The 27,315-nt window shown below is 35.5% G+C and overlaps 1 protein-coding gene across 1 annotated transcript in view; it reads right to left on the reverse strand.

The window, feature by feature from the left end:
• GPATCH2 (G-patch domain containing 2) overlaps positions 1-27,315 on the reverse strand; it is a 119,228-nt gene that overhangs the window by 28,814 nt on the left and 63,099 nt on the right. Inside the window, exons 6-8 of the mRNA XM_063152217.1 lie at positions 6,118-6,182; positions 3,431-3,470; positions 585-655 (exon numbers count right to left, since the gene is read on the reverse strand). Coding sequence (XP_063008287.1) covers positions 585-655; positions 3,431-3,470; positions 6,118-6,182 — 176 coding nt within the window. The remainder of the gene's footprint in view (positions 1-584; positions 656-3,430; positions 3,471-6,117; positions 6,183-27,315) is intronic.

The raw sequence follows: 27,315 nt of genomic DNA on the forward strand, positions 1-27,315 counted from the left end.
GATTTTCATTTGAGAAAAACTAGAATTAAAATAATTATTTGGTAGAATAGATTCAGCAGGTGACTTGTACCTAAAAAAACCCTTCTAGAAACAGACTCCTAGACTAGCAAGTTCAGTCTTGAAATTTTTGTCTTTTGAGAGGAAGGAAAGAAGATGGAGAATAGAATTAGATTTGTTTTTATTAAGTCTTCACAATGAAATGTTTATTGTCAAAATACAAGAACAATTTAAGTATTATAGCATTTAAATTATCCTCTTGATTTCAGATATGCATAATAGAATTTTATATATTTCCAGTGCTTAACTTACATGCCAGAAGCACAAACCTTACTTTGGCATCCATTTAGTTCTGATGTTCTAAAGAGATTAAGTTGGATAAAAGTGCAGTTGCATAGTCAACAAAAAAGGTCTAATACTCATATATAAGGCAAAAATTATGCCATGCAAAAAATTCATGAAAGTAAGTCACAAAAAATCCCAGACCTTTGAAAATACCCCCAAAGAATAGTGTAAATTTTACATAAAGGTTTAAGGAATCAATAAATTCCTAAACTGTACTAAAGGCAAATACCACATTAGGTTACCTGCTGGCTGTTTTTACAGAGCTGTTCTTCTTGTGTCCCCTGTCTGAGCGGTTGTCTCGCAGGAGTTGAAGCTGTTAAAAAAAATAAAAATTCAGAAGACTCTCACAAACAATGCCTTTATTTGCTCTTTAGAATTGCTATATGGACAATGCAGTTATTTCCTCTCTTGAGTAATCTGTCAATGGCTTTCACCCATGACTTTTGAGATGAATATTAATAGAATTTTACAATAATAGTTAATATGTAAATATATATATGCAAAAATATATACATCCACTAATTTAAAATGCCTAAATAATTGAAATTGTAAGAATCAAAGCATTTTCAAAGCATAATAGAAAGTTATGCAATTCACAATTTCACAATAAACTTATGTGTAAAATTTTATGATTTTCACAATTTCAATTTAAATTTTTGAAGTTGTATAATTAGAAGTGTTGGAGGACACTTAATTTACAAAAAACTAATCAAGTTAGCACTCGTGTCTAAGCAGTTATGAAAGAGTTATAAATTCTTCTGAGCCCCAGGAGCTTTAGTAATTTGCAAGCTGCAGAATAAACAAAAACACAGTATTAAAGTTTCCTGTAATAGTGAGGAAGTAGGAGTAGTGAAGGATTTGTTTAACTGAAATGATGACTCAGTTTCTGAAACAAGCTGTCCTTTATTTTTAGACAAGTAAGACTTTTCATTCAGACTATCTCCAACACGCTAAAGTCTATTTCCAGCATTATGATGTTTGTCAGATGAGTCAGGTGCACTAAGTAAAAAACAACCATCAGAATACTGTAATAAAAAAATTAAAATTGGACAGTATAAAACCTCCTCAAATGTTTGAAATGGCTCATATATTGAAGAAAAAACAGAATGAAAGACTGTTGAGAAACAAAGTAGAGATAAATTGACCTAATATTCACAGGAAGACACTTCAAAATCCCATGGAAGTTAGGAAATTATCAACTTCAAGACTCGGCCAACCTCACCTTCATGTTTTAACTGAGCACAGACTCCAAAAACTGCTACCAGTCTGAAAAACTGAACAGTTTTCCCCCACTTTCTGCAGCTTCCTTCCTGTACAAGGAATGCTTCCTGTCATTTCAACTATCTTGTTCTCAGATGCAGTAAAATAGTTTATAACTTAAATAAATTTAGTGAGAATTTCACTGGTTGTCAAAATTACATTCCACCACCATTACACCATTTCTTTTCTTCTGTCTTACCAAAAAGCTCAACCCCCTTATGCACCGGTAACATCTATAACTCATAATATCAGCTCTAGTTCACAAGTCCTTATTAATCTGCAAGTTACAAATTCAGTTAACTTCCAACAACCTCTGACAACACAGCTCTTAGGAAAGATGAAAAAAACCATGTAAAATACAAAATTACCTAAAATTTACTATTATCCGAAAAAAATTGATTAATTCATTCTATACCAGCTAGGCAGACATTTCTCATCTTCTAGGCTGAAAATCAGTGCTGGCATGTACGATATACATTAAGTTACTTCTCATTTGGGAATTTCCTTATTTTTCAGCTTAGAATCTTTTACGGAAGTAAACAGTACAAGTTCAATTAACCCCATTACATGACACGATCAAGATTTAAAAAATTACTCAAACTCATAGTAATCTAATTCTTTTTTAGGTGTTTCTTCAACTAGGAAAATTATTTCAAAATAATGACTGTTAAATATGAATTATATAAAGCAGTCTACTTAGGGTTTAAGTGTCAGTCAGCTTATTGTAACATGCTGGAATCTCACAATTTACAGCTAAAACTGCTATGTTTTATCTACTCTGGCAGTTTTGGAGAAGCAGCATTGCTTGCTCTGGAGTTCAAAAGAAAGGGGAGGGAACAGGAAAGTTTTAAACGATGACTTACTGGAGCTACAAGTATTCATGATGGATAATCCTAAAATTAACCTTCCAAGGACTCCTCAGATTTTATTTCCTTTTGAAGTTTCAAATCTATTTACATCTGCAAAAGTACCAGCAAACTGGGACAGATCTAAGGAAATCAACTGTTATATAGATTTTTTCCAACTTAAAGAAATGGAACGTTTGTGTTAAATTTCAACGCATGGATGATATATTCAGCTACTTTAACTGAATAGGTGAAGTTAACTACACATTTGTGAAATGAAACCAGATTTATTTTCACATTTTATAGTTTTGGACAGTAAGTTCTGTTTAGACCATTCTACCATTCATAAAGGTATTCCTCCATCTCTGAAGACAAGCTAAAGAACTAAGTGCTATGCTACCAATCAAATAATAAATACAGCTTCACATTCCTGCAACTACATCTCTAGACTTGGATCTCCCAGGGACTGCACTGTGGGGGCTCAGCAGACAAACTAATAAGGTATTTTCACCAATATCTGCACCAAGATGGAGATTTAACAGCTCCTGTTTTTCTGCTGTAGTAATTGTAACCAATGAAATGCAGAAAAATGGAACTGAAGATCTTCCTGTAGAAGCCTCTCCACTTGTGTAACTCGTTCTGTGTTTGTCGATTTTCGCAGCAAAATGTTTTGCTTTCCAGCTTTTTGAAAAAGGTAACATTTGGAGATACCACCATTGACAAAATTATAAAAAAAAAATCAGAATTTTCACTTGAATGTTAAAACCTCAAGAATATTTAAGTGAAATTAAGTGGCAAATTAAAGAGTTTTAATTAAGAGAATTTTGGAAATGCACTGCTGTATGTTTGCTCCCAAGAAGATATGAAATTATACCTCCTTTGTTGAAATTTCTTAAAATATTAGCCCACTACCTCTGGAGTAGAGGTAGTTAAAGTCCTTTATAGATCTCAAGTAAACTGTTCTTGATCAAAGCAGTTCTTACCTGGCTATGTTCCTTCCTAGCCCCAGGGCTAAACCAGTGACTGTGGGAGAAAAAGAAAAGACAGTTTTAACAATATAACTAACAAAGCACATGCTGTCATATGACCAGTCTGTGCGTGCTTTTGGGTATTTTATTGCCTGCCAGGAAAACACAGCCTTTGGCAATGGTTTATTTTAATGGGCTATTTTTATTGAACTCCCTAAGTTTGTAACAGTTGTGAAAGAATGCATCACCGATTTTACTTCTGAATAGCTGCTGGCTTTGCAGGTAATAATATTTTGTAAAACAAGCTAAAATAATACGTAAATGATGGTATTTTAATATACTACAATGCACATGCCATAAATTAGAGTAATTCCATATTTAGTACTGAAGTGGTACTTATTAATGATTATAGCTGAAAAGACTTTCAAGTAGTTTGGACTACCTGCTACCTGTTAATGTATTATTTCACAAACTGAGGTCTGAGATTGAATCTAAAGCGAAATGCTAAGTCTGAAAACCCAGTGGCTTTGTATTTCCATACAACTGCAAAACTGTGACTACTGGCAGCCTTATTTCACAGAGATGGAAATTTGGAGTAAGATTTTGACACACAGGGCTGCCATAATGTGCCTCTTCCCTCAACAGCAGTAGAAGCATAATACTGGTTCACATACACACTGGTCACAAAGAACTGAATTACCATTTGAATGGAGCTGTAGCAAGCATCATACAAACCTGCACGCTTGCAAAATGAAAAGAAGACAGAAAAAAAACCCATACAACAAGGGGGATCTCAAGTTACATGTAGCATCTACGTACTATTTGGGTTAAGCAAGCAATAGCTTTTAAACAAAGGACAAAATAATTCCATCCATCACAATATTGCACAGAAAAGAACATCCCCACGATCTGCTATTATGCTTGCATGTTCCTCTAGAAGTGTAACCAAAGATTACAGCTTAACCTAGCCATGCTTCTTCTGAAACATTTCCATTCAATATCATTTAGTCCAATTTTCTCCTCTAAGCAGCCATATAATGACACTTAAATTTTTACTTTAATTAGTACACTGAGAAGATTCCAATTCCATGGAATTGTCTGGTTTAAATCTCTTTTATTTTCAAGTCACAAATCTAAAAATTTTGTGGCTTTTTGTCACTCAGCTTTTCAGAGTTTGATAATGAACAGTCAACCCTCTAATTCTTGCATAAAAGACCAGCTGTCACCAGAACATCCATACTGCTTTTTCTACTTTTAAGGTGATTAAGGAAAAGGAGTTGGAAATAAAAAAGGAATTACAGCAATGAAGTCAAAAGTATACCTTGAGACAAAGTATACATCTATATATTTTGGACACAAAACATTCATCAATTGCATTCAATAGCTCAAAATCTGGTGAAAATTGGGAGATTCTATATACACACACAACTTTGATGCTGGTAGTGGATGGAAAGTAAAAACATCACATTTGCAAGTGATTCAACAAATAAGGTCACAATTGTCCAGGTGCTGATGAAAATCAGAATATAATGTGTTAGATTTAAATTCTACATAGATGTTTCTCTTGTCTCTGATCAGTGTGAACAGCAAATGCTCAAGGAGGAGCAGCAAACTGGGGCATCCTCCACATAAACTCTTGTGGATTGTGCCAAACCAGTTGATTACAGACTAAATGATCAGTAAAAACATATTTCTAGTGAAAAAGTACATCAAAGTAATTGGAATACACCTCATATTTAGATATTAAAAACACTTCGAAGAGAATAAGACTTTTTTTAATGGGAAAGTGACACATCACACTCATTTTAAACTTTTTGCCCATTCCCTTAATTACAATATTATTTGTCTGCTTTTTTTTTTTTAAATAAGCAAAAGTAAAGCCCAGCTGAATTATTACTTGGTAATAAAAAGTTATGGTAGAAATAACTTATGAGATCAAAACCTCTTGAATTTACACACACTTTATCAAGTTATGAGATGAAGCAGAGGTGGATCAGTGGTGTAAAAGTTGGTACTGAGGAGCTGATGTCTGTAGTATCTCTGCTTTGGCAAGTTTTGTTTTAAACTGTGGATGATATATTTAGCAGCAGTTAGAACACATAAATGTATCTCCAAATATCCTATTTCCTCATCATGTATGTCTGTGTTTTAGAGTTTTGATTTGAAAAATAAAGGAAATGTAATCTTCAAAGTATTCAAAAGATGCAACCAATAAATAATGCTGTTAAGTGTTGTCAGCTGAAGAGAATAAGAATTTACAATAATGACACACTAAAGTAACTAAACAAAGTGAATTACACTCCCTATTTACAGGTATTTAAACAATGAATTCAGTATCTTTTTGTGAAAAGTATGATAAACTTCTTCCTCACATGAAAGACTAGAAGATGTGATGCTTATGTATTTTCATACATCCCATTTTTGCTATCCAGCCTTAAACAAGTTTGTGTTTTAGGAAAGGATATTTAGGAAGTTAATAAAAACATACTTACAAAGCACTGATTTTCATGTTTCCTTAAGAAACAAAAAATTAAGTAAAAAGGATTGTAAGTACTCTTACTAAATAAAGACCATCACATAACTGAGCTGAGGTTACAAGAGATGTTTGTGCAGTTGTAAAATGTGGCTTTGGGGCAGAGGTACCATTGTAAAGCTAATAATAACAAAAAAAAAAAATTGTAATTCCCATCACTGATACTTACTCATGGTGAAGAGAATCCTGGGACAAGTGAACTGTTTTCCTGCTACCTCCTGGTCCTGAAGTTATCTAATGGAAACACGAAGGAAAAAAGAAGTCTTTGAATAATGGGGCAGCATATGCACAAAATGATTGCTTACTAAGAAAATACATCAAAAAACATTAAATACAAAATAGAGACAGTATACTAGATATAGTAAATGCAATCAGCAATATCTGCATTTTTTCAGTAAAGTCTGAGTGCAGGAAGCACTATATGAGATTAAGGAAAACCCTTTATGAACAATTTTGATTGGACATCAGACATAAAGTCATTTACAGATTTCAAGGACCTAGGCTACCTTTCTGTAAAGTCCATTTTACCTGCAAAAAAGGAAAGTTAGATGTTTTGAAAATCATAGCCAATATGGCTCATACAGCAATACATTTATTAAAAAAACAACCCTCCCAACACAAAGCTTTTGAAATTCAAGTGTACACGGGATAGAAAGCAAAGGTAAATTATTTTTACCAAATGCACCGTAGTCCTTGTCTAGTGTTTTATACATACTGTAACCTGAAATATGTGCTATTCTCAGCTGAAGAATGATCTTCAGAATGCACAAGAGCACGTGCAGACTTTTGCAGGTGATGACATACTGATATTGCTCAAGAAAGGATTCAAACAGCTTTGCTTTTATTTTTGCAAAATGCTTAATTCACGTGCCTATGTAGATAAATAAAAGCAGAAGAATAAGAGACAACTCATGATACACATGCTCAAGGAATTAGAGTAGCAGGCAAACTATTCCTGATGGAAAGAATGAAGCAGCAAACTTTCCAGTCCTTGGAGATAATTTTACGGTCAGGAGATGACCAGAGGAGGGAATGAAGTCAGATGTTCTTCAGGTTTGACAGGAGACCACAAAAACTCAATGGTAATACATTTATATGGCTCAGGCTTGCCAGAAGTACATAAGCTGGAGATTCATGGATAAAAGCAGCCCACTCATTATTATAAGAACAATGAGCTCAACTCTTTAAGTAAAACCTCCCTATTAATCTGGTGTTGTAATGGAGAAAAGGCAGGGCAGTCAGAGCTCCGAGTCTGGAAGACTTTCAAAGAATGCTCACTGAATAATTTGAGAGTTCCACATGGTTAAAGTATTTGACCAAAATCTGCTTCTTTGACCTGAAGAATGATGTCACTCTGGGCTGAATTGAGAAACAATAAAGTGCTGTCACTGTTCTGGCTGAGGGGGATAAAAAAGCATTGGTAATACCTTACCTCTGAAAAATCTATGCAACCATACAAATCATAGTAGAGGAAATCATGACAGCTACATAGGAGAACAGCACCTGCTGCTTTATTCCCTTTTGGAATTTACTGTTTTACTAGACTGATCAAGACCTTACACAGCCATGGGATGATAATAAAACACTGACCAAATGCCACTGTTTCAATGTCATAGCTCATCTAATACTAAAACTGAGAAATGGTCATTCACAAAGACAGACCTGGAAATATAAGCCAGTATTTTAATATGTAATTTCCAAATTTTAAGATTAATAACTAAACTGTTACTTTAAAACTACAGGTAAGCATGCAGCTCAGCTCTTGAGAGTTATATCCTGCATTAATCTCAAAATGAGGTTTTCATGCTATTCCAGTGGGTATCCCTGGAATATAGTAATCCATTTTCTACACTGTGGCTATAAGAAAAGCGGACTGTGCCTATGTCATGCTTTGTTAGAGGTTCATGATCACATTATCTCATGGTGGACCTGACACTTTTATTCAGTTTACAGTATGTTCTGTGTACAGGCAACTTATTTCCTTTGCCAGGGCTGCTGACAACCTTTTCCACACTATATTAATCTTGTTTACAGACTTTATCTTGGTACAAATATCAGAAAACTGAACTTTTTATCTCAGGGAGAAAATAAACAACATGTTGACAGAAGCAAAAGCTATTTTCTGGACTAAAATTGGTTGTTTACCTGCAGCCATACTTATGGAAACAAGTTTAAGTTTCCAGCTTACTCAAAATACATAATCTGAAATTTAATAAGCATGGAAATTTCAAGAAAATTCACTTGATAAATTGCCAGTTTTAAAATAATACAGAAAGCACAGAAGTAGGTTTTTCCACCAATTTTTATGAGAATATGAACTTGCTTGGAATACAGTTACAAGTGATCACAGTGTTCAGGTTTCTCCTGCACACCCCAGATGGCTTCAGCTACCACACAGCCACAGAATGTCTGTAAAACTAAACTCACAAGGTACACACATACAGACCTTTGCATAAAACTTGCTGCTAATTACTCTAAGATTCCCAATATGTTAATGCAAATTAATTCCTGTTTGCAAAACATACTGAGGGTATAAAAAACTAAACCAAACCTCATTGCCCAACTTCATCTGCTACCTCACCATTACAAAAATATTCAATATTAATAAAGTTCAGGGTCATTTTTGAAACTTTTATTCTCTTCTGGCTACAAATCCTTTCACCACTGCTTGAATAAGAAGACAAGGTGATGGCTGCATCCTGTTCATAGAATCCCTGAGACACAGGTACTTCAAATCAGACAAAGTATTCCTGATTTGCAAAAATTTCTTTGCCTGCAAAATTATGACCTAAACTCATGGACATGGAAAAAAGAAAAGTACTCAACACTAAGGGGTTCTGCCTCAGAAAACACAACACCATCTACTGCTGCCCAAAATCACAGATGGAAAAGGCCCCCAGGACCATCAAGTCCAACCTTCAACTGAGTACCACCATGCCCACTAAGCCTCTATCAAGAAGTGACACGTTTCATTCTTTGAACACCTCCCAGGATGGCAATTCCACCATTTTCCTTTGCAGCCTGCTCTAATTCTTAACCACCATCAGTGAGGAAATTTTTCCTTATATGCAACCTGATCCTCCCCTGCAAGATATTACACGTGACAAACTTCAGAAGTGACGCAAGGAAAGATGGTGGGAATAAACACAAAAAGGACAAGAAAGTCAGAGGACTTCACTCTGGCTAAAATAATATTAAGCACCTCAACTGTCATTTTAAAATGCAAATAATAGAAAATAGACCATTTTGGCTGGAAGGAACCTACAGCGAACATCTTGACCAATTCTCGGCTGACCAATTTAGAGTGCAATTGTTAAGGGCACAAAGGGGCACATTGTTAATTGTCCAAAACCACCAACAGATTTGGGGCATCAGCCAAGTCTCTCAGAATCCAGCTTTGGTGTTTGAACACACCCTTGGTGAAGAAATGCTTCCTGATGTCCAGTGTGAACCTCCCCTTGAGCAGCTCTGCACCATTCCCACACATGGTATCAGTGGGCCCCAGGGATAAGAGATCAGGCCATCAATATTCCCCTCCTCAGGAAGCTGTAAGAGGTCACCCCTCAGTCCCCTTTCCTCCAGTGCAGACAGGCCTGGAGCCCTCAGCCACAGCTCACAGGACATGCCTTCCAGGGCTGTCAACAGCCTTGCTCTCTCCTCTGGACATGTTCAAGGACCTTCATGTCCTCCTTCAACTGTGGAGCCCAGAACTGCACCCAGCACTGGGGGGGAGGCTGCACCAGTGCTGGATCCTGCGAGATCATCCCCCCTTCTGAGAGGCTCACACCACTGAGGGACAGGGAGCAAAGTGCCCACAGCTCAGTCACAGGGTGCTTGAACACCGTCACTTACTTTATATGAACAGGCTAAACGGTGTCAAAGACTGGAGAAATAAAAAAATAATCAATTTATGCATCTCCTAATTAAATATGAAAGTGCTATTTTAATTTACATGTGCTGTAGTTTAAAGAAAAAGTTACTACCAGGCACCAAGAAAAATCTGCAAAACATTAATGCACAACAAAAATGTTACACTGCACTTAACAATTCTGCTTACTTTTCACTTGAAGTATATTTTAATGTTCAGTTACTGAATAGCCCAGGAAAAGTCATGAATTACTTTTAAAGACATTTATGATGCAAAGCTCTCAAGTATGGATATTTTCAAGAATCAATAACTTCTTAGTATTTTAAACAGTATAAACAACCCTAATATGCATGCTCATCCATTCTTGTCCCTTATTTTTTCCCATGTTACCACACAATCAAGTGAGCAAATACACTCCCTGTTCATAATTTATGTTTATCGTAGGGCACAATATTTTTGAAAAAACACAGACGATGTCCTATTCATAACTGTTCCTGAGATATATTTTCCATTACTTAAAAAGTAAGTTTATTACAGATTAAATAGGTTTTAAACACTGAAAGTGGTATTTTTGCATTTTGAATTAGATTTTATGCCAAGCACTCCATAGCATGGGCAATGAAAAGATATTACTGAGCTCATGTTTTACAGGATATTATTTCCTTGCCATGATTTGGTGGACTTGGCAGTGCTGGGTTTATGGCTGGGCTTGATCTTTCTTACATGTCCTTTCTAATCTAAATGAGTCTATGATGTGCTTTAAAAAGTCACATAAATAATTATAAAAGTACTTGAAAGCTTAGCTTAGTTGTCACAATATGTCACATTCATAGCAGAGAAAAACCAGTAAAATTTCAGTAAAATTCTGCTGGACACTAATTACACAAATAAGCTAGCTGCTGTCCTAAATGAAAGAACAGGTTGCTTTTTCTGCTCTGTAAATTAACTGGTATGATCAACTACAGCTTAAAAAGTTCCATAGCAAACCAAATTTTCTCAGGCAGGACTTCTGCACAGAAGTTGTTTTCCAAAATGAAATGCAACTAAATCCCGGGGAATGGGATTTTGCAGGAAATTACAGCATGACAATGTCAAATTCATAATTCACAGATCTGCAACTGTCACTTTATAGGAAATTAAATCAAACTATATAAAGGGAAAAAATACAGTAAAACCTGTTCTCCCCATTTTATTGCACTGATTAAAAGCAATACCTTACTATTTTCAGCACCTATTTAGTATTACTCATTTTTTACCCCTTCTCCACTAGGAACCTTGGGAAGTACATACACTAAACAAAGTTCTGGATTTAAAATACATCTTTAAAAAATATAGATGCACATTTGACTTGGAGCAATATAGAAAATGATGAAAACGAAAATAGCTTTCACAGTGTACATTACTGGAACAGTGCTATAATCCTTGACATTACCATTACACTGTTATTCCCTCTGAAAGCACACTCTTGCTGAAGGGCCCAAACTGACCATTCCAGAGAAGCATCTCTTTAATGTACAGATTACCTTTAAGTGATGCTCAGTCAAACTCTACAAAGTCTCCATGAAGATATGGCTCACTGGCAGAGTATTTCTATACCAGTTTCTTGCTACCCTAGTCATATTTCTTTAAAATTAGCCTCTTACTAGCACAGTGTTGCAAAAATCAATGGATCGTCGCCATTCTGTTTACAAAATAAATGCGAGTGACAGGGAAAGAAAAAAAAAAAGAAAAAGAAAAATAGTTCAAAAGACATGGATTTTTATCCTAAAGCAAATAGGTACCTCCCTGTACATGTTTTACTGTTTTCTCTTACGCATTAAAAAAAAAAGAAAAATAAAAGTAAAAATTAGTAAGTTTCTTGGCATGACAGAATATGTCCCAGCTCCCCAGTCTCTCCCAGTGATTTCACACACTGTTAAGAGTTTTCTCTACATTTCTTTTCACACAACTGATCAAACTGCCTCTATCTTTTGATAGACAGCTTTCAACTGAATGATTAACAGATGGAAAGGAATACCATGAGAATATTAGAGACTAAAAGAAGAAAATTCTACTATTGAACCTAGCTACTTCAGAGAAAAATGGGAAATTTAAATCCCACATATAAAAGCAAAGAACAGAATTTCTTTGTAAATTTTTGCTATTTCACAGTTTTTGTCTGCTACTTTTAAGACAAAATCTGAATTTGAAGTTAAATAAATGTAAGCTTAAAACAAAAAAAGTAATTTTTTGAAAATAGACTGGCCTGGGTGTAATGTTTTCTGTTTGTTTTAAATTGTAACATTAGGAGAAAATATCACACACCATGTTTGGTTGTGAATCCTTGTCAAATGGACCAGTTTTTACACACTATAGAATAGGCAGAGTAAGTTTAATGATGCACTGTAATGATCTATATTAGTGCATTCCTGCTGTCTTTAGGTGTGTAATACAGTAACACTGGAGGAGCTATTAGAGGAAATAATACTAATATATAATGTAACAGAAAAAACTGGTCTATGGGGCAGGCAATGGTAAACTGAGAATTTTAAGTCTCCCATCTGCAAGGAAGTCAGTAGGGGAGTTTCTTCTGAGATTCCTAATATTTAATATGAAATATTACTGTGTGGCACTATGCCTCCAATAATAGCTCACAACACTGCAAAAAATGGACTGACTTATAAGTCTCAAGAAGCAAATATAAACCAGAAATTTGTAGTTTTTAATATTCAAATTAATTCAACTCCTTCTAAAAAGGCAAATGTAAGATTCTCCTGACTGCAAAAACACAATAGACAGCACCATTATTTCAATATTTTACATCAGGAAAGGGGAAATATTCAGGGCAGCTGTGAAACAAAACAATTGCCAGAAGTTTGTAACTTCAGTACGCTGTAAATAGCTAGTATTTAACAAATTTAATCTTAAGTAAACCAGATTTACCTAATTTGGGAAATGGAGCCACTAATTAAATGCTGCAATAATATGTTGCATAAATATAGATATAAACATATATATACATATATAAAATCTTTATGGTGATACTCTAGCTGTCCGTTTAGATATAAAACTTATTCTTAGTTGAAATCTTCACTAAATCAACAGGATTTTGATTTCAGTAGTGTTGGGACAGTACCCTTATTAGCTAAGAATAATCTACAATGTTGAAATAATGTTTTACCTTGTAAAATCATAAATAAGTAAGTTACCCAAACAGGAATACAGGGAGGAGGAAGTAGCGGAGCAGCAATTAGGCAACTAGCCTTGATCTGCGAGATGCTGGCTACATTTGGAAAAAACACTTCAGATCCTCCTTTCCCTTGCTCCATAAGGGTTCTGTAACAGTATTTCCTTACTTTGTTAAAGTAATATAATATAATGACAGTAAAGATTGTACCAACAACAACGGCTGTCATCAAAGCATTTGCTTTGAGTCTCCTTGAAGTACAGAAGGTGATCTTTATTCCTGCTGCCGTGGGACTTAGAGGAAACAGAAAAACGTCATTATTTAATTCATTCCCGTATTGGAGCAGAACTGCTCCTAGCAGAGCCCTTTGCAGGTTGTACAAAGCCAGTTCATGGCAGCCTGAGCTGGCTGGGTGTGGATTCAAACCCCAAGCACACAACAAACCCCCAGCTCCAAGTGGCGCCCGGCGTCAGTCGCAAGCTGTGAGTGGCCTCTGCTGGCTGACCCAAGGCTACAGGAGTCACCAAGCTCCTGCTCCGAGTCACAGCTGAGGTTACCCTTTAGTGTGGGGAGAAATGGAACAGAAGGAACATGCTCAGCACTGCTACATCATTCACTTAGGCTGGGGCTAAAAACGAACGGCAAACACAAGGTGGGTGATACAACAGGCAGCAGGAAAAATGCCTTTAATACCACTGCTCCCAAACGTGTCCAATACATGCTGCAAATAGACACATGCAGCAGTCCAGTTTCCAAAACGGCAGTGGAATTCAGCAGGATGTACTTTGCTAGCTCTTAAGGTAGACACAAACTTGAAACTCAAGTAGTGTATAATCTGTTCATATAAATTACATATTTTGAACAGAATTACTTCAATTGGAGTATCAACTGTTTGATTTGGATGCACAAATAGAAAGCTTGCTGCATCATCTGAAACATATGAAACCAGAGACTACATAACCATTCTCTTCATAGATGTAAAATAGGTTTGACCTTTTCCTTATACATAAAATTAAAATCAGTAAAATACAGAGAAATAAAAAAATTTAAAATCTGAAGGATGAAAATGTGTCTATTACCACAAAGATGACCTACAATTTCCTCCAAGCACATAAAAGTTATATTTTGTGAAGAATAAAAGGAGAACAAACTCTAACTTTTTTAAAGACCACAATAATTGTGAACAACACAGCTTAGAGAAAAGCAGTCCAAAACATGGCAAATATACTTATTAGATTATTGTGCAATCTCTGTATCAAAATTAAAAAAAAGAAAAAAAAAAAAGACAAAGATAGAGCCAGTAGCAAGGAAGTGGTTTTTTTAACTTTACTTTTCTTTTTCCTAGGAATATGTACCTGATTTGCCATTCCCCCACATTTTAATTGCAGGATATCAAGGATTATTGTCAAACACAAGTGACTACTGATGCCAAAAGGTGATTGCCTTCACGAGCAGCTGCATGGTGCTCACATGCAGCCCTGTATTTCCTGATATTTCCAGCTCCTGTTCTGAATTGTGCCCCATCTCAGAGTTCCACCTCATTTCAGAATTCAGTCCCATTATCTCCTCTGCTCCAAATTGTTCACAGGGTTATCTAGCTGCCATAGAAGATAACCCTCCATCTCACTAGACACCACTGGGATATGACATGCTGACCCACAGCAAGCCCTGATTATTAGCTTGAAACATACACCATATAAATGGAGCTTTGAGCCAAATAATTTGCTTTAAAGTTTTTCCATTGTACTTACACATTAAAACTCACTTTAAACATGCTGACATGAGTTCCATTAATCTATACACTTATGAACATATTCAGACATAGATGTATTAATGTTAGATTCTATCATCAGAAAACAGATGAAAAATACTGGTGGGAATGCAGTCTGCAGGGAATGCCTTTTTATTTACAAAAAAGACAAAGGATTTTGGCTTATGAATGAAATGGAAATCAAATGGCCAATCGCTGCAATTAAACAGATTGCCTCACTGCCTGTTTTGCACTGAAGCCCACAGTGTTCCAGAAAAAGGACTTGTAGCAAACAGAAGAACAGTGAGATCCCATCTTCTCCATACCACAGTGAGGATTACTGACCCTTAACAGACCTGCTAGGATAATTCTCCTCTTCCCCTCAGCCACCAAATGGTTTCCTGTCATAACACCCACAGTCCTGCATGGATTTAAAAGTCTGGAACTGTTGAAGTTTCATTTGCTTGGAAAACTTAATACCTTTTGTTTTTGCCAAAGGGCACCCAATGAGATGTATTACAGCCTGGACAACAAAAACCAGGCAGTACCCGAACTATTATCAGGGGAAAAACATGATAAGAAGACTGAGCACATGAGAATGCTGATAGCAGTATTAAAAATTTCCCATGCGAAGAAAACAGTTCTGAAGATTGTGGATGAAAAGGTTACACTTTGCTAAGATTTGGAATAAAATACCTTTCAAAATACATACAGTTTGATCAATAACAGATGCTGTGAAATTTACACATTTGAACTGCAAAAATAGAAGCATGACCTTTTGCCCTTCAGGTTAGATGACATTTAAATAATTAGTGCCCACAAAACTATTTTTCTTCATTTCAAGTGAAATTCTCACCAGAAGGGCTCATGACAGTGGTAAAACAACAGGAAGAAGGCTGTAGGGGAGCCTCAGTCACAAACGTGGGCAGTTTCACTGTTGTGTGTGGATGACATTTCTCATTATCATATCTCATTATCAGTTCATTATTTTGAACTGATCTGTACATAAATGCTTCACACTACAAGCTTACAAGAACAAATTTTAGAAATCCTTCTGGATTTGCCACTTCTGCCATCTGAGCTTCTAACATATAACTATAACCATTGTTTCAGATTGTTAATGCCAGTAGAGATGAACAGGAGAAGAACACAGAAGCTCAGAAATCAACTTTTCATTGGGCATTTTTAAGGTCAAGCTAAATTCAGGCTTAAGATATATTTTCAAATTTTCTCACCAAGCAAAATGACAAATAAAACATAGTTTAAAACATGTTACAATAAATATAATTCTTCTTAGCAAGACATTCTCTAGCTTTTCCATTCCCTTGTCTTCAAATATAAATATTCATAACTTCTGCTATAGAAGGAATGGAAACCAGGAGGTTCTAATAGGAAAAAAGAATCAAAAGTGGGAATTCCATTCATACATTTTAAAATAAACTCTCAAGCTTTTTAGGTTTAACAGCTGTGCCATACAAGGTATCAACACTTGAATAAGGTTGCACTGCATTTCCTAATTTCTAACATAATGCAGATCCCAAAGATCTGTCCTACTGATGGCTAAAGTCATGGATGGATTGTGCAAAGTCATCATCAACTTTGATTTAAAGACTAAACTGTATTGTCTTACTCTCAAATCCCTCCTTATCGGTAAGAGTGTTCTGAAGTTCTCTTTGCATGGTATCAAGCCCTGTATGATGGAAAACATCACAGTATGATCTTAAGAGAGCCGAGTTCCTTACAGTAATTTAAACTTTTAATGCATTACAGTGACAACTATTCCAAAATATTAATTCACAAAGGAAGGGAAGCCTGTGCTCCAGGAGCAGAGAGCTGCTTCTATTTGCTATCTTCTCCTCCAGCAAGATGAAGCAGCATTGCTGGTTTTGTGCAAGGAAATGGAGTTTTGGAGCGTTTCTGTCATAAAGTTGTGTTCAGTATGTGAAAAACTTTTGGTCTCCTAGAAAATTTAAAACAATGTACAGAAAACAGAGTTTAAGTACTCCCTAGATGTGTGTCTGTGTGAGTGAGGACAGAGGCTGCCTCTGTTGCAGGACAGAAATCAGGGCACTGTTGTCATTTACAAGCTCTTCTATTCCTGGAAATTACATGGGGGAAAGACAATTCTCTCTTCCCTATGACTCTGGCAGCATCAATTTTACTTTTCTGGCCAGATCCATGAGAATAGGTTTTGGTAACTCTACAACACATTAGTTGCCTCAGGCTTCTGAAATTCCTGACCAGGTACAAAAAATACCTTCCAACCAAAACCATATCTTCTACTTACAAAACATCACTGTAGAAACAAGAACAAAAGGAGTACCTGGCTTGTTGGGTCCTGAGGATCAAGTAAATAACATTTTTCTCTTTGTTGCAAGTGTTTAATGTGTTGCAGGGCACAGAGAATGACACTATTTTTCAGACACAAAGATGTAAAGCACATTTTGCCAGGACCTGGAGAGGGCTGCCTTTCTACCCACCTCAGGACAGACATCATACATCACAGAATTCTGGCCTTTGGTTATCACCAACTCCTAGCAAAACCTAGGAAAACCTAAATTGCTCTTGAGGAGTTAGAAGATTATATTTTCTATTGTTACGGGATGAAAAAAAAAAATAAATCAGAGAAACCAAAGAGAGAGTCTTTACACAGAGAAGATCTTGAACCAAACCCCAACATTTGATGTTTTTATGGGCATGTTATGACAGAAACACCTCAAGCTAACTTAGTCCCTAATAAAGACAAATTGTCCTTAAAAATTACAACTTGTAAAGCAGTATGACATGACTCACCAAAACAACATCCAAGACAGGGAAATGGAAGTACATTGTGTTCAGCAGCTATTTATGAGGGACAGCCCTACTGCTTGAAATTTGTACATGTCCAGAGGCTTTCATAGACTATTCATGGTATAATCTGATTATCTCCATGATGCAAACTTCACTTTCAGTCAAGGGGAAGTATTTTTACCATCAGTACAAAAAATATGCATTCTCCTATGGGATGCTGGAATACATATTTGATTTTAGTTTGGGAGGGAAGGAATAGGAAAACTAGCCAGAATGAATTTAGTGTGCAAATATTACTAAGAAAAATGACAGTATGTGGAAAAGGACACCTACACAGAAATTGTCAGTAAGATAAAAACTAATATACTGTCTAAAGATAACAATAATGATCTCTTTTTAAATGATGTTTGAGGAATTCTTTGAATCTCTCTGCTTTGTTCAAGGGTCAAAAACATCAGGTCATTATAATCAGATTCATGCTCTCTACCATCCCCAAGATGGCTGAGTAAATAGCACCAACACAAAGCCTTGCTGAATCCACCACTTGCCATTCAAGTTGGTTGTGGTACAAAAGTTTGAAGTGAGTTATTAAGTTTTCATTTCATTTGCTGCCAAAGCATACATGTGATGTTTGCTTACTAAATGCAACTTTTACATCGATATCTTTAATTTAGCTAATGAAGCAATACTATGTTGATAGACTATTCCATTTCTTATCAAACAACCACAAGTTTAAACAGCAAGGCTGAATCGAGGTAACTTGGCACATTATTAAGCCTGGTTTAGTTTGCAGGCAGGATTAACACTAGAAAACATGGTATGCTTCAAACTATTGATATGATGCTCAGATTTCTCCAAATAAAAAATATCAAACTGATGGTCAAGATAAAGCTCACCTATTCACTCACTAACTGGACACCAATCGTATAAATATTGCATTCCACAAAACTAACTGGAAACTGTAACATTTATAAAGAGTTAGAAGAACTCTGAGTTTAAGAAGAATTTATAAACAGCTCAATTCAAGGGAAAAAAAACCCAGGCACATCCACAACTTTGGCAGAATCTCTTATGAAATTACATTTGATGGTAGCATTCACTGAATTGTATATATTGGCAGAAAACTCTGTTGTATGTATCATATGCCCAACAGCATTAAATTGTGTAGGCTGCCAAGAAGAAAAATTTAGGGAAACAGTAATCTGAATTTGGCATTATGACCCACAAATATTTAAGCAGCACAAAACAAAATAAACTTTGACATTTCATAAACTATTTTAAAAATAATAAAAATACAGTGTTATATTAATTAAGCAGAATGCTGTTGGCAAGAAAAAGATGTTCACTGAAAAGGTGCCATAAGTGCCATGAAGTACTTGGGAACATTTTCAAGTTCTTCAGGCATATAGCCATGTACTGAGGAAAATACTGAATGAAAAAAAGGGAAAACTTACAGAAAATTCTAGAAAGTTATCAAAGCCGTTCATATTCATTAGGAATCAAACATCTTACTACTAAATTAGAGGTCATCTGCCCATCAAAAGATGGTGCATAGTGAGGGAGTGCCTGTTCCGTGGGGTGGGGGAAAATATGGCATTAGTCACATGGTTCAAGGCACCTTCCTGGAAAAGCAACATTCACACACAACAATCTTCAGGGAAAAAAAAAAATTAAACCATCATTCCAATTCTTAAATTGAGGGATGCAGATATACATAATTTACCTAGCTTATCACCCATAATGTCAACTAAAAGAGGTTCAAACATGATGAAATATCCTGAACCCTGAAAATTTCATATTCATCTAACTTGGAACACAAAGAAATCCTCTGTTTTCTTTTTAAAGACGCCATTAGAAATATATGCCTCATCTCCTTACACAGCTAAACAGTTGATCTCTGGTACAGGGTAAATTACTATTACCATAAAACCTTTCCAGAAATGTATTTGCCTTCAGCGTACTACAGGAATTCAGAGTTATTTCCTGCTTTTACTTGCAGATCTGAGAGACCACCTCTGGAAGCTCCTGCTCTAACCAAATACCTGTTTACTTCTATCATAGATATGGGGATTGTACTACTGTTTTCTTTGATTCAAAGTGAAAGCCTATCACCTACAGAAGCTTTCATATAAAACTATTCAAGAGACATTTTGTGGCTAAATTAGCAAGCATACATTTTCCATTTTTGTCCTACCTTAAGAACTCTGATATTTTTTCCTATAATTTTGTATAATTCATCATTACAGCACCATTCTACTGTGATGAAAAAAATCCTCTTTTTTATAGTGGGCTTCTTCCATGCCCCTGGAATTCTTTGAATAGGCTTAATTCATCTTTAGGTAAGACTATAGTTCACTATGTTAAAAACATATCTACTGAAAGGCATAATAAATAAATCACACAAGGCAGTGCTCTGGGCTGATTCAATAATTCTGTAGCATTGTGGTTTGTTAAACCTGAATATTTGTGCTATTTCTGCCATTTAAAAATATTTAGGAAGAATTCTATCTTCAAGGTTTAGTCAAATGGTAAACACAGAAACAGAGAATAGAGGGGAAAAAACCCTTGATTACATTAAGACTGACACACGACATCCTTCCGGAACATCCTCAGGCAACTGGAGTATGTTTTCTTTACCATGCCAACAAGCTTACCATTTTACAATTTAAAAGACCAAGGGTCAGGAGGACCAAGGGATTCTGTTCTGACTCTGTAGGTACATTTGTAGTAACACAGGTTTTCAAACTATGCTTGGAAATCACTGCAGTTTAAATGAAGGAGCCACTTTTAAAAGCCAAACATTTCAGTGTTCTCCCTCATCTGACAGAGTCAACCAATGAATGCCTTCATGACAAAAGAGCACCCTTCTCTGTATGAACAATATTTTCTCCCAGAAGTGCTTTAGGATTCTGATCAATACAGAAATAAACAACCTTTTTTGCATCCTTCTCAAAAGGCTTTGATTTCTATTAAAAGATACTTATTTTTTTTAAACCAGATAAAATACTGTGAGAGATCTATGGCTGAGTTACAAAGTTCCTACTGATGAAATTAAGTAAAACATTACAAATACGGGGCCTCAGTAAAGAAAGTGGACACTTGGGATAAGTTAAGTTTCCCACTGCCTCCCAGTTTACCAATTCTGGAAAAGAAGCTCCTAAAAGTTCAAGTTTGCAGAGTCCTTCAGGAATCCTTATTAAATAAATGTCTATCAGCTTTTGAGCAGAATGAAATCTTACCCCTAATACAATCGAGCACTTTCCTTTCAACTTTGGAATACATTTCCTCACATAGCACAAATGTAAGCCTGCAGACCATGGTGCAAATAACATGCAGTGCAGTAGACTAAAAAGACCTAGCAAACGTCAAACAAAAAGCCCACTAATTTCCCCAAGGCTGCAGCCATTTATTTTAATAGAGCACTCAGGTTTTCATTAGGTGTCTAAAAGAGAATAAACACTGGAGATGAGACAGTACCCCTCACAAATGTTTTTAAAGTTTGCTGACTTCAGAAACCATAAAACTCAAGGCTGTTTAGGACAGGATGTACGTACAGACCTTACAGCCCTTTGCATGCATTACAGCAATCCTCATCTATTATTGGATCATCACTCAAATTCAGCTCTTAGAAGCAAAAATCTGAAGTTCACAACATGAAGTTTTAAAGATGCCATGCAGCAACACAATTATAGGGTGGGTAAACTTTAAAGTGCTTGAAAGTGGGAAGCCCTAGGAACCCTAAGCAGCAGTGTCACTTTTAGTTAACGTATGATATACATATCTTAAATGCTGGATTGTTCCTAATAAATAAAAAATGCAATTCCACTAAATGTACTTAATTTCTCAGCCTTATGACTCAGGTCCATAAATAAAAATGCCTTCATTGAACAATAATTTCCTAACACAGACTTTGTTAGGCATCTTAAACAGATGTGGATGTATCATTTTAGGAGGGTAACAAATATTAATTTTCCTTTCCTGCTGACTCTCTGGAGTGACTTTAGTCTAAAGTGTTGCAGTTTACATACCAAGATAAGCCTCTTTTCATGCCAGAAATGGTATTTCATCTCCACTTGTCTCTCCTTTTAACTGAATAGTTTGAGGAGAAAGGTGGGATATCAACATATTCCTGACATACTGAAGTTTCAACTAAAGCATTTTCTGGTGAAATGATTATATTACACATTTCCCTTAAGATTAAACTAAAAAAACCCCAAATTAAACAGTAATAAATGTACTGGCATTATCACTGTGGCATCAATGCTTTTATCAGCTCTTGAGTAAAAATGCAAGCATGCAAACAACAAATGTCTTGTTTTACAGACAATCTTGTGCATCATGGCACCCTGTTTGTACACCTGCTGTCACTATCTTATGAACGAGTAAGGACTTGCATTTTATCAAAATTTAATTACTTTAAGTTTATATTGAATATAACAAATTTTTCCAAACCAGAGGGGAGATATCTTTAAGTAGTAAATTATGTTTCTCACACATGAATACCTCAGACTAATCCCACCAAACTGCCAACTCCAACCTTTTAATGTGTAAGTTGCAGTTCTTTGACAAAATCCCCACATTTAGAAGTTCACTTCAGAAAGTGAACACTACTACAGAGAGTCTGTCGATACATATTTTTCAGCTTTGTTAGTTCTAATTTCTTTCACTTATTTACTTTTCTGAAGGGACTGGCCTTTCAGCTGATATAGATATGCACATTAAATGAGCTACAATTAATTAATTGATAAAGCTACCATCCTTCTGCTAGCTGAGGAGTCGATTCTAAAATGTACACTCATAAATATTTATATTTCCAGGACAGCAAACTTCAAAAGGACTTGAAAAAGGAAATGCCAAGATCTAGCATGTCACATTCCCTTCCACATAGTTAGACTGTAGTATTTGTATTTAACAATCAATTCTTTCATGAGGAGAAAAGGCTTATTGGCTTCCTTTTTTTTTGAAGCAGTTAAATGTATTTAAACTACAAATATCTGTTTGCTGTTCAGCGAAAACAAACTGCTAGATATTTGAAAAGGGCAGCTGCCACATTGTTCCCTGGGTGCAACACAATGGCAGGTCAAACTTTCGTTCCTCTTGTCCTACAAACAATTTTCAAGCCCATGCTCAATAAATAAATTTGGTCTCAGCACTCCCAATCAGGGCCGCACAATCCCCTCAGTAGCAGACCTATGATAAATGGACTTATTTTCCCAAATCAAACACTTGAATTTAAATTCAGATGAGTTAATGCAAAGGTCAACATTGTAATCAGTTCTTTTGATCTTTATAGAATTTCTAGAGTAATACATAATAAATCTGAAACAAGGCAATTTGCAGCTCTGTATGTGTGGCTGGTAATAAAAATCTTAACGATTAGAGCCTTTATGTACTTAGGGAACGTTTTATAGTAATAGCTATAGTGAGAGCCTCAATGCATGGGGAATGATGGCAATAGATAACACTGAAAGACATGATTGCTTGATTCTTTATATAGTTTATACAGTATGTATAGATTATACATTATAAATTAAAGCACAATGTATCTGAAGAGTCTCACAATGCTTTTCTAACACTCTATTTCAGATTTGTATCCTCCACAAAACATGGCTTTGGCAAAAATTTGCGAATTTAACAACAATCTCATATATTGAGATTTTTATTGTTTCATATACTAGGATGTTACCTCAGTTAACTGTAAAAAAGAAAAAAAGAAATTAAGATGTTTGTGCATTAGGTGTGTATATATGTCTTTGTAGATATTCTCTAAAAAGGAAGATTCCTTTTTCTGAAAGTATGTATTTAGATGTAAAGTATGTCATATTTCTTATGAACAAAAGATTATTATTAGACAAAAATATTTCAGTTGAAAACTGGAACATGCAATCATAGAAACAAACTAAAACGTCAGTAGTCATAAGAGGAAATACTTAAGAACAAAAGGTTATTTTTTTTCTCAGATCCTTTAAAGTTTTCTTGATAATAATCAGATAACTACCTAACCACTCAAAGATGTAAAAACATCTTTACCACAAACTGAGACATGTAAGAATTGGTGTCAGAAAACACGTTCCATAAACATACACTCATGTAGCAGAGTGAAAATAGGCTCTAGGTTAGGAACTGAAAGAAAAATAGATTTTCAGAGAAACAAAGAGTAAGCAGCTCTTAGCAATGACTGTACAGGAAGGACCAAGAATTCATCCATGGAAACTGTGACGAAGAATCTCACTATCAGGACATATCACTTGTCTACATCCATTCAGTGAAACTGAAGGATAAATAAAACTGACCATTTGTTACTTCCCCTACTCAGAAGTCTCCTATTCTCACAGAACACATACACATCTCTCTGGAAAAAATAAAACTCTCCTTTATCCGACTCTGAATTCTCTTAGGTGTTAATCAAACAAATTGAGCAAACACACCATCAGACACAGCATTACTGAAACTGAATGGTGTTTGTGGGGAAAAAAAAGTGAGTCTTATTGTTTGGTTTTGGAGCAAGACCCCATCTCTTAGGTAACAAACAGATCTGTGACAATGATCCTCCTGACATGCTTGGACGAATGTCTTAAGTCTCATCAACTGAGATAACACAACTGTTTTAAGGTGACTACACTTGCTGCATCATATAGAGGTTATGAAGTACAGCTAAGCCTAAAGAATTCTCTAAAGAATCTGACTTGATACTCCATGACAGGTCTATTAAAAGTTATCATTAGTCAAAAATCAATACACCACATAGTATATATAATGGATTAAAATCACAGCTGATCATCTTCAGAAATAATTACAGATGGGGAATCTCTTTCCAATAGACATATTCCTTGCAGCACTCCACAAAGAGCCTGATTAAGATACTGAAGAGCAAAAAGCTAAGAATGCAAAGCTTTGAAAAACCCCATTAAGTTACAGCAACTAGCACATAGGCAATCTAACTCTGGCAAGTGCAGACAAATCAAGCTTTCACAGCTCTAAAGCTGTCCTTTTGGAAGAGGTTGCTGGGTTTTGCCAACTCTGAATTATTTTGTTAAACTCCCATCGCCCCTCCTGAGAGAATTCTGGTTTATCAAAACCCTGTTCAAGGGTATGGACTGACATTTGTAAAACTACCCCCATGAGGGCTTTCTCCAGCCTTTCACCGTTGGTTCTTATAAAAAGCAGTGGAAGTTGTGTGCTATGGAACAACTGATGAATTCACCAAGAGGGCATCATTCTAGGATGACTCTCCTTGAGCAGGGAGCTTGGAGCAGATGACCCACTGTGGTCCCTTCCAGCCTGACCCAACCTGTGCTCTGGGAGCACACTGACTGAACTGTGGTGAAAGGAATTTGGTTCCTCATATAACAACTTCCTCACACACCACATTGGTGACTCAGAGTGAAAGACACAGAGGGAAACATGTAGGCCTTCAAAGACAGTAAGAAACCATTTTAATCTTCTACTAATAATGTAATAAATTCAGGATTGCAAGAAGGTAGATTCATATACATGAAAAAACAACTTTCCTAGGATAAGATCATGGACCATGTGGCAAAACGCATAGGGAGACTGCAATGATGGAGGTTTTTAAGCTTTATAGAAAAACACCCAAGAACTGTTTTGTTTTGAAACCAAAGGTAAAGTGACAGTACAAAGAAGTATGACTGTTATATCATCATATTGGAGAAACTGGTTTTGCTTTTGCTTTAAGGTGTCAGTTTGACTACATTCATTATTAAGGGTAACTGATGAAAAAAATATGTAGGAGGATTAAATTATCATCTTAGTACCTTGTATATTGAGCTACACAGCACAACTGATAAGAAAACAACAAAAAAACCAAACCCCATATAAAAGCCCTAAAAGCAAGCTATGAATCTTAAACTACAATTTAAATTCAGAAACCTTTCCATACTGGACTGTTGTCTGCAACAAACCAACCTGAAAGGATCTTATGAAAAAGAAAAGCACCTTAAATGTAGAAAAAAAAATTGGGAAAGGGAAAGCAGTAGAAGGATAATACTGGAAAGACATACACCTAAGAAAACCATCTTTGTCACCACATTCTAAATGGATATAAACAGGCAAAAATGATTTTGTCAAGGCTAGACAAGAAACTGTAACAGAAAATACAGAAAGATGGGAGCCTGAGCCAAAGATTAAAATTGTGTAGAAAGACAGAAAAAGAAAGGTTGTTTCTTTAGCAAGACAGCCAAATAACATGATTTAGAAAGAAAGCTAAGTCAAAGCTGACACTCACTATTGACTGATATGACAAAGGCTGGGAGCATTCTCCACAGTGATTAAATGAGCGAGCGCCATATATATTAAGAAAAAATAAAATAAAATAATGACAGTCCAGATGGGATACTGAAATACTAGAGGTGAGAGTGAAGGACTGTGTGATGTGGGTATCAACAGTAGTTATAGATGACTTGTTGTAAAAACTGGTTTTCTTTATTCTTTGCTATAATAATTAAACAGCAAACCAGCACATTAAATTCTTTCTATTATTCCATCTGCTGATATATCCCTATTCTGTCTTCAGCTATAGAATTATGAATACTTCTCTCAGACAACCATTTGTTATTTCTGTTCAACCTGAGAACACCACAATAGTATACAAGCTTTTCTTCCAAACTATGTTTAATTTTAACAAAACTTTGCTTGCAGAATACAAGCTACAAACTTGTTTTCAGGCGGCAGATTAGTCTTCCCCACATGCAACTATAATTTAGTAATTAAAATTTTGGTAGCATAACTAGTGCAAATATATATAACTTGTTAAGTAAGAAATATAATAATTAAGACACGCAATTATACAATTATCCTGTAATTACACAGGGTTTCTAAAAATTTTCCTCAAAATGATGAATGACCATTTTAAGAGATTCCACAGTCTTTCAGAATTTATCTTGTGGATTACATCCAAATAATCAGCTCATATCACAGATTTAATTGACGGAATGTTTTGTCTCAAGAATAAACTGTCTGCAAATGCAAACAGTAGAAATGGCAGAGCAATTAGGAATTAAAAATATCAGCAATGATATCTGAGTAAGGAGTCTGAGCTTTATAATAAAACTAGCTCAGATTTACAAGACAGTTCCTAGTAACGAGACATTACTCTACCATACTAAATAAAAACTAAGGTGAGCTGCAATACATCTGTACAAATTGGGCCAAACAAGGTATTATCATAACTCTTTCCGTATATTCTTTGTTTAGAATTATTAACTTTCTAAAGACAAATACTACTGGAACAAAGTAAACAAACAAAGCAAGACTGCATCTGTCTGAAGTTTCTTGGATCGGTATGATGGTTATCACATTTCAAAACCCTGATTGTTTTTGTTTTCTTTTTTTTTACAGTATGATGATCAAGCAGAGAACAGTTGAAAAAAACTGAGGCAATTGCTACAAGCTTAAGTGTATATCTTGTAACACCAAGAACAGACTAAAAAGACTTTTGCTCCCACTGCAACTTTTGCTAAACAGTAGGTGTCTATGAAAAAATTATGAATTCTTAAGGTTTTCTTGTACTAATTCTCTACACAATAAAAGACCTGCTGTGTAAAAAACCACGTAACTGCAGCTGCAGAAGAGAGAAAAAACATTGTTCTAGTACAAAAGGTGATAAACACATTGCTAAAACAATCGGTATTGGGCTGATCCTGAGAATACTGACACTTTACACACAGGTTCTCAAAACCATCACTGCATTACCTCAACTCCACTGAGTTAAAAAGACAATTTCACTACAAACTAAATACACTCATTGATTCAATTAATAAATAGTACTACAGTT

This window comes from Melospiza melodia, chromosome 3, assembly GCF_035770615.1.
Source record: "Melospiza melodia melodia isolate bMelMel2 chromosome 3, bMelMel2.pri, whole genome shotgun sequence".
NCBI classification, from domain to species: Eukaryota; Metazoa; Chordata; class Aves; order Passeriformes; family Passerellidae; genus Melospiza; species Melospiza melodia.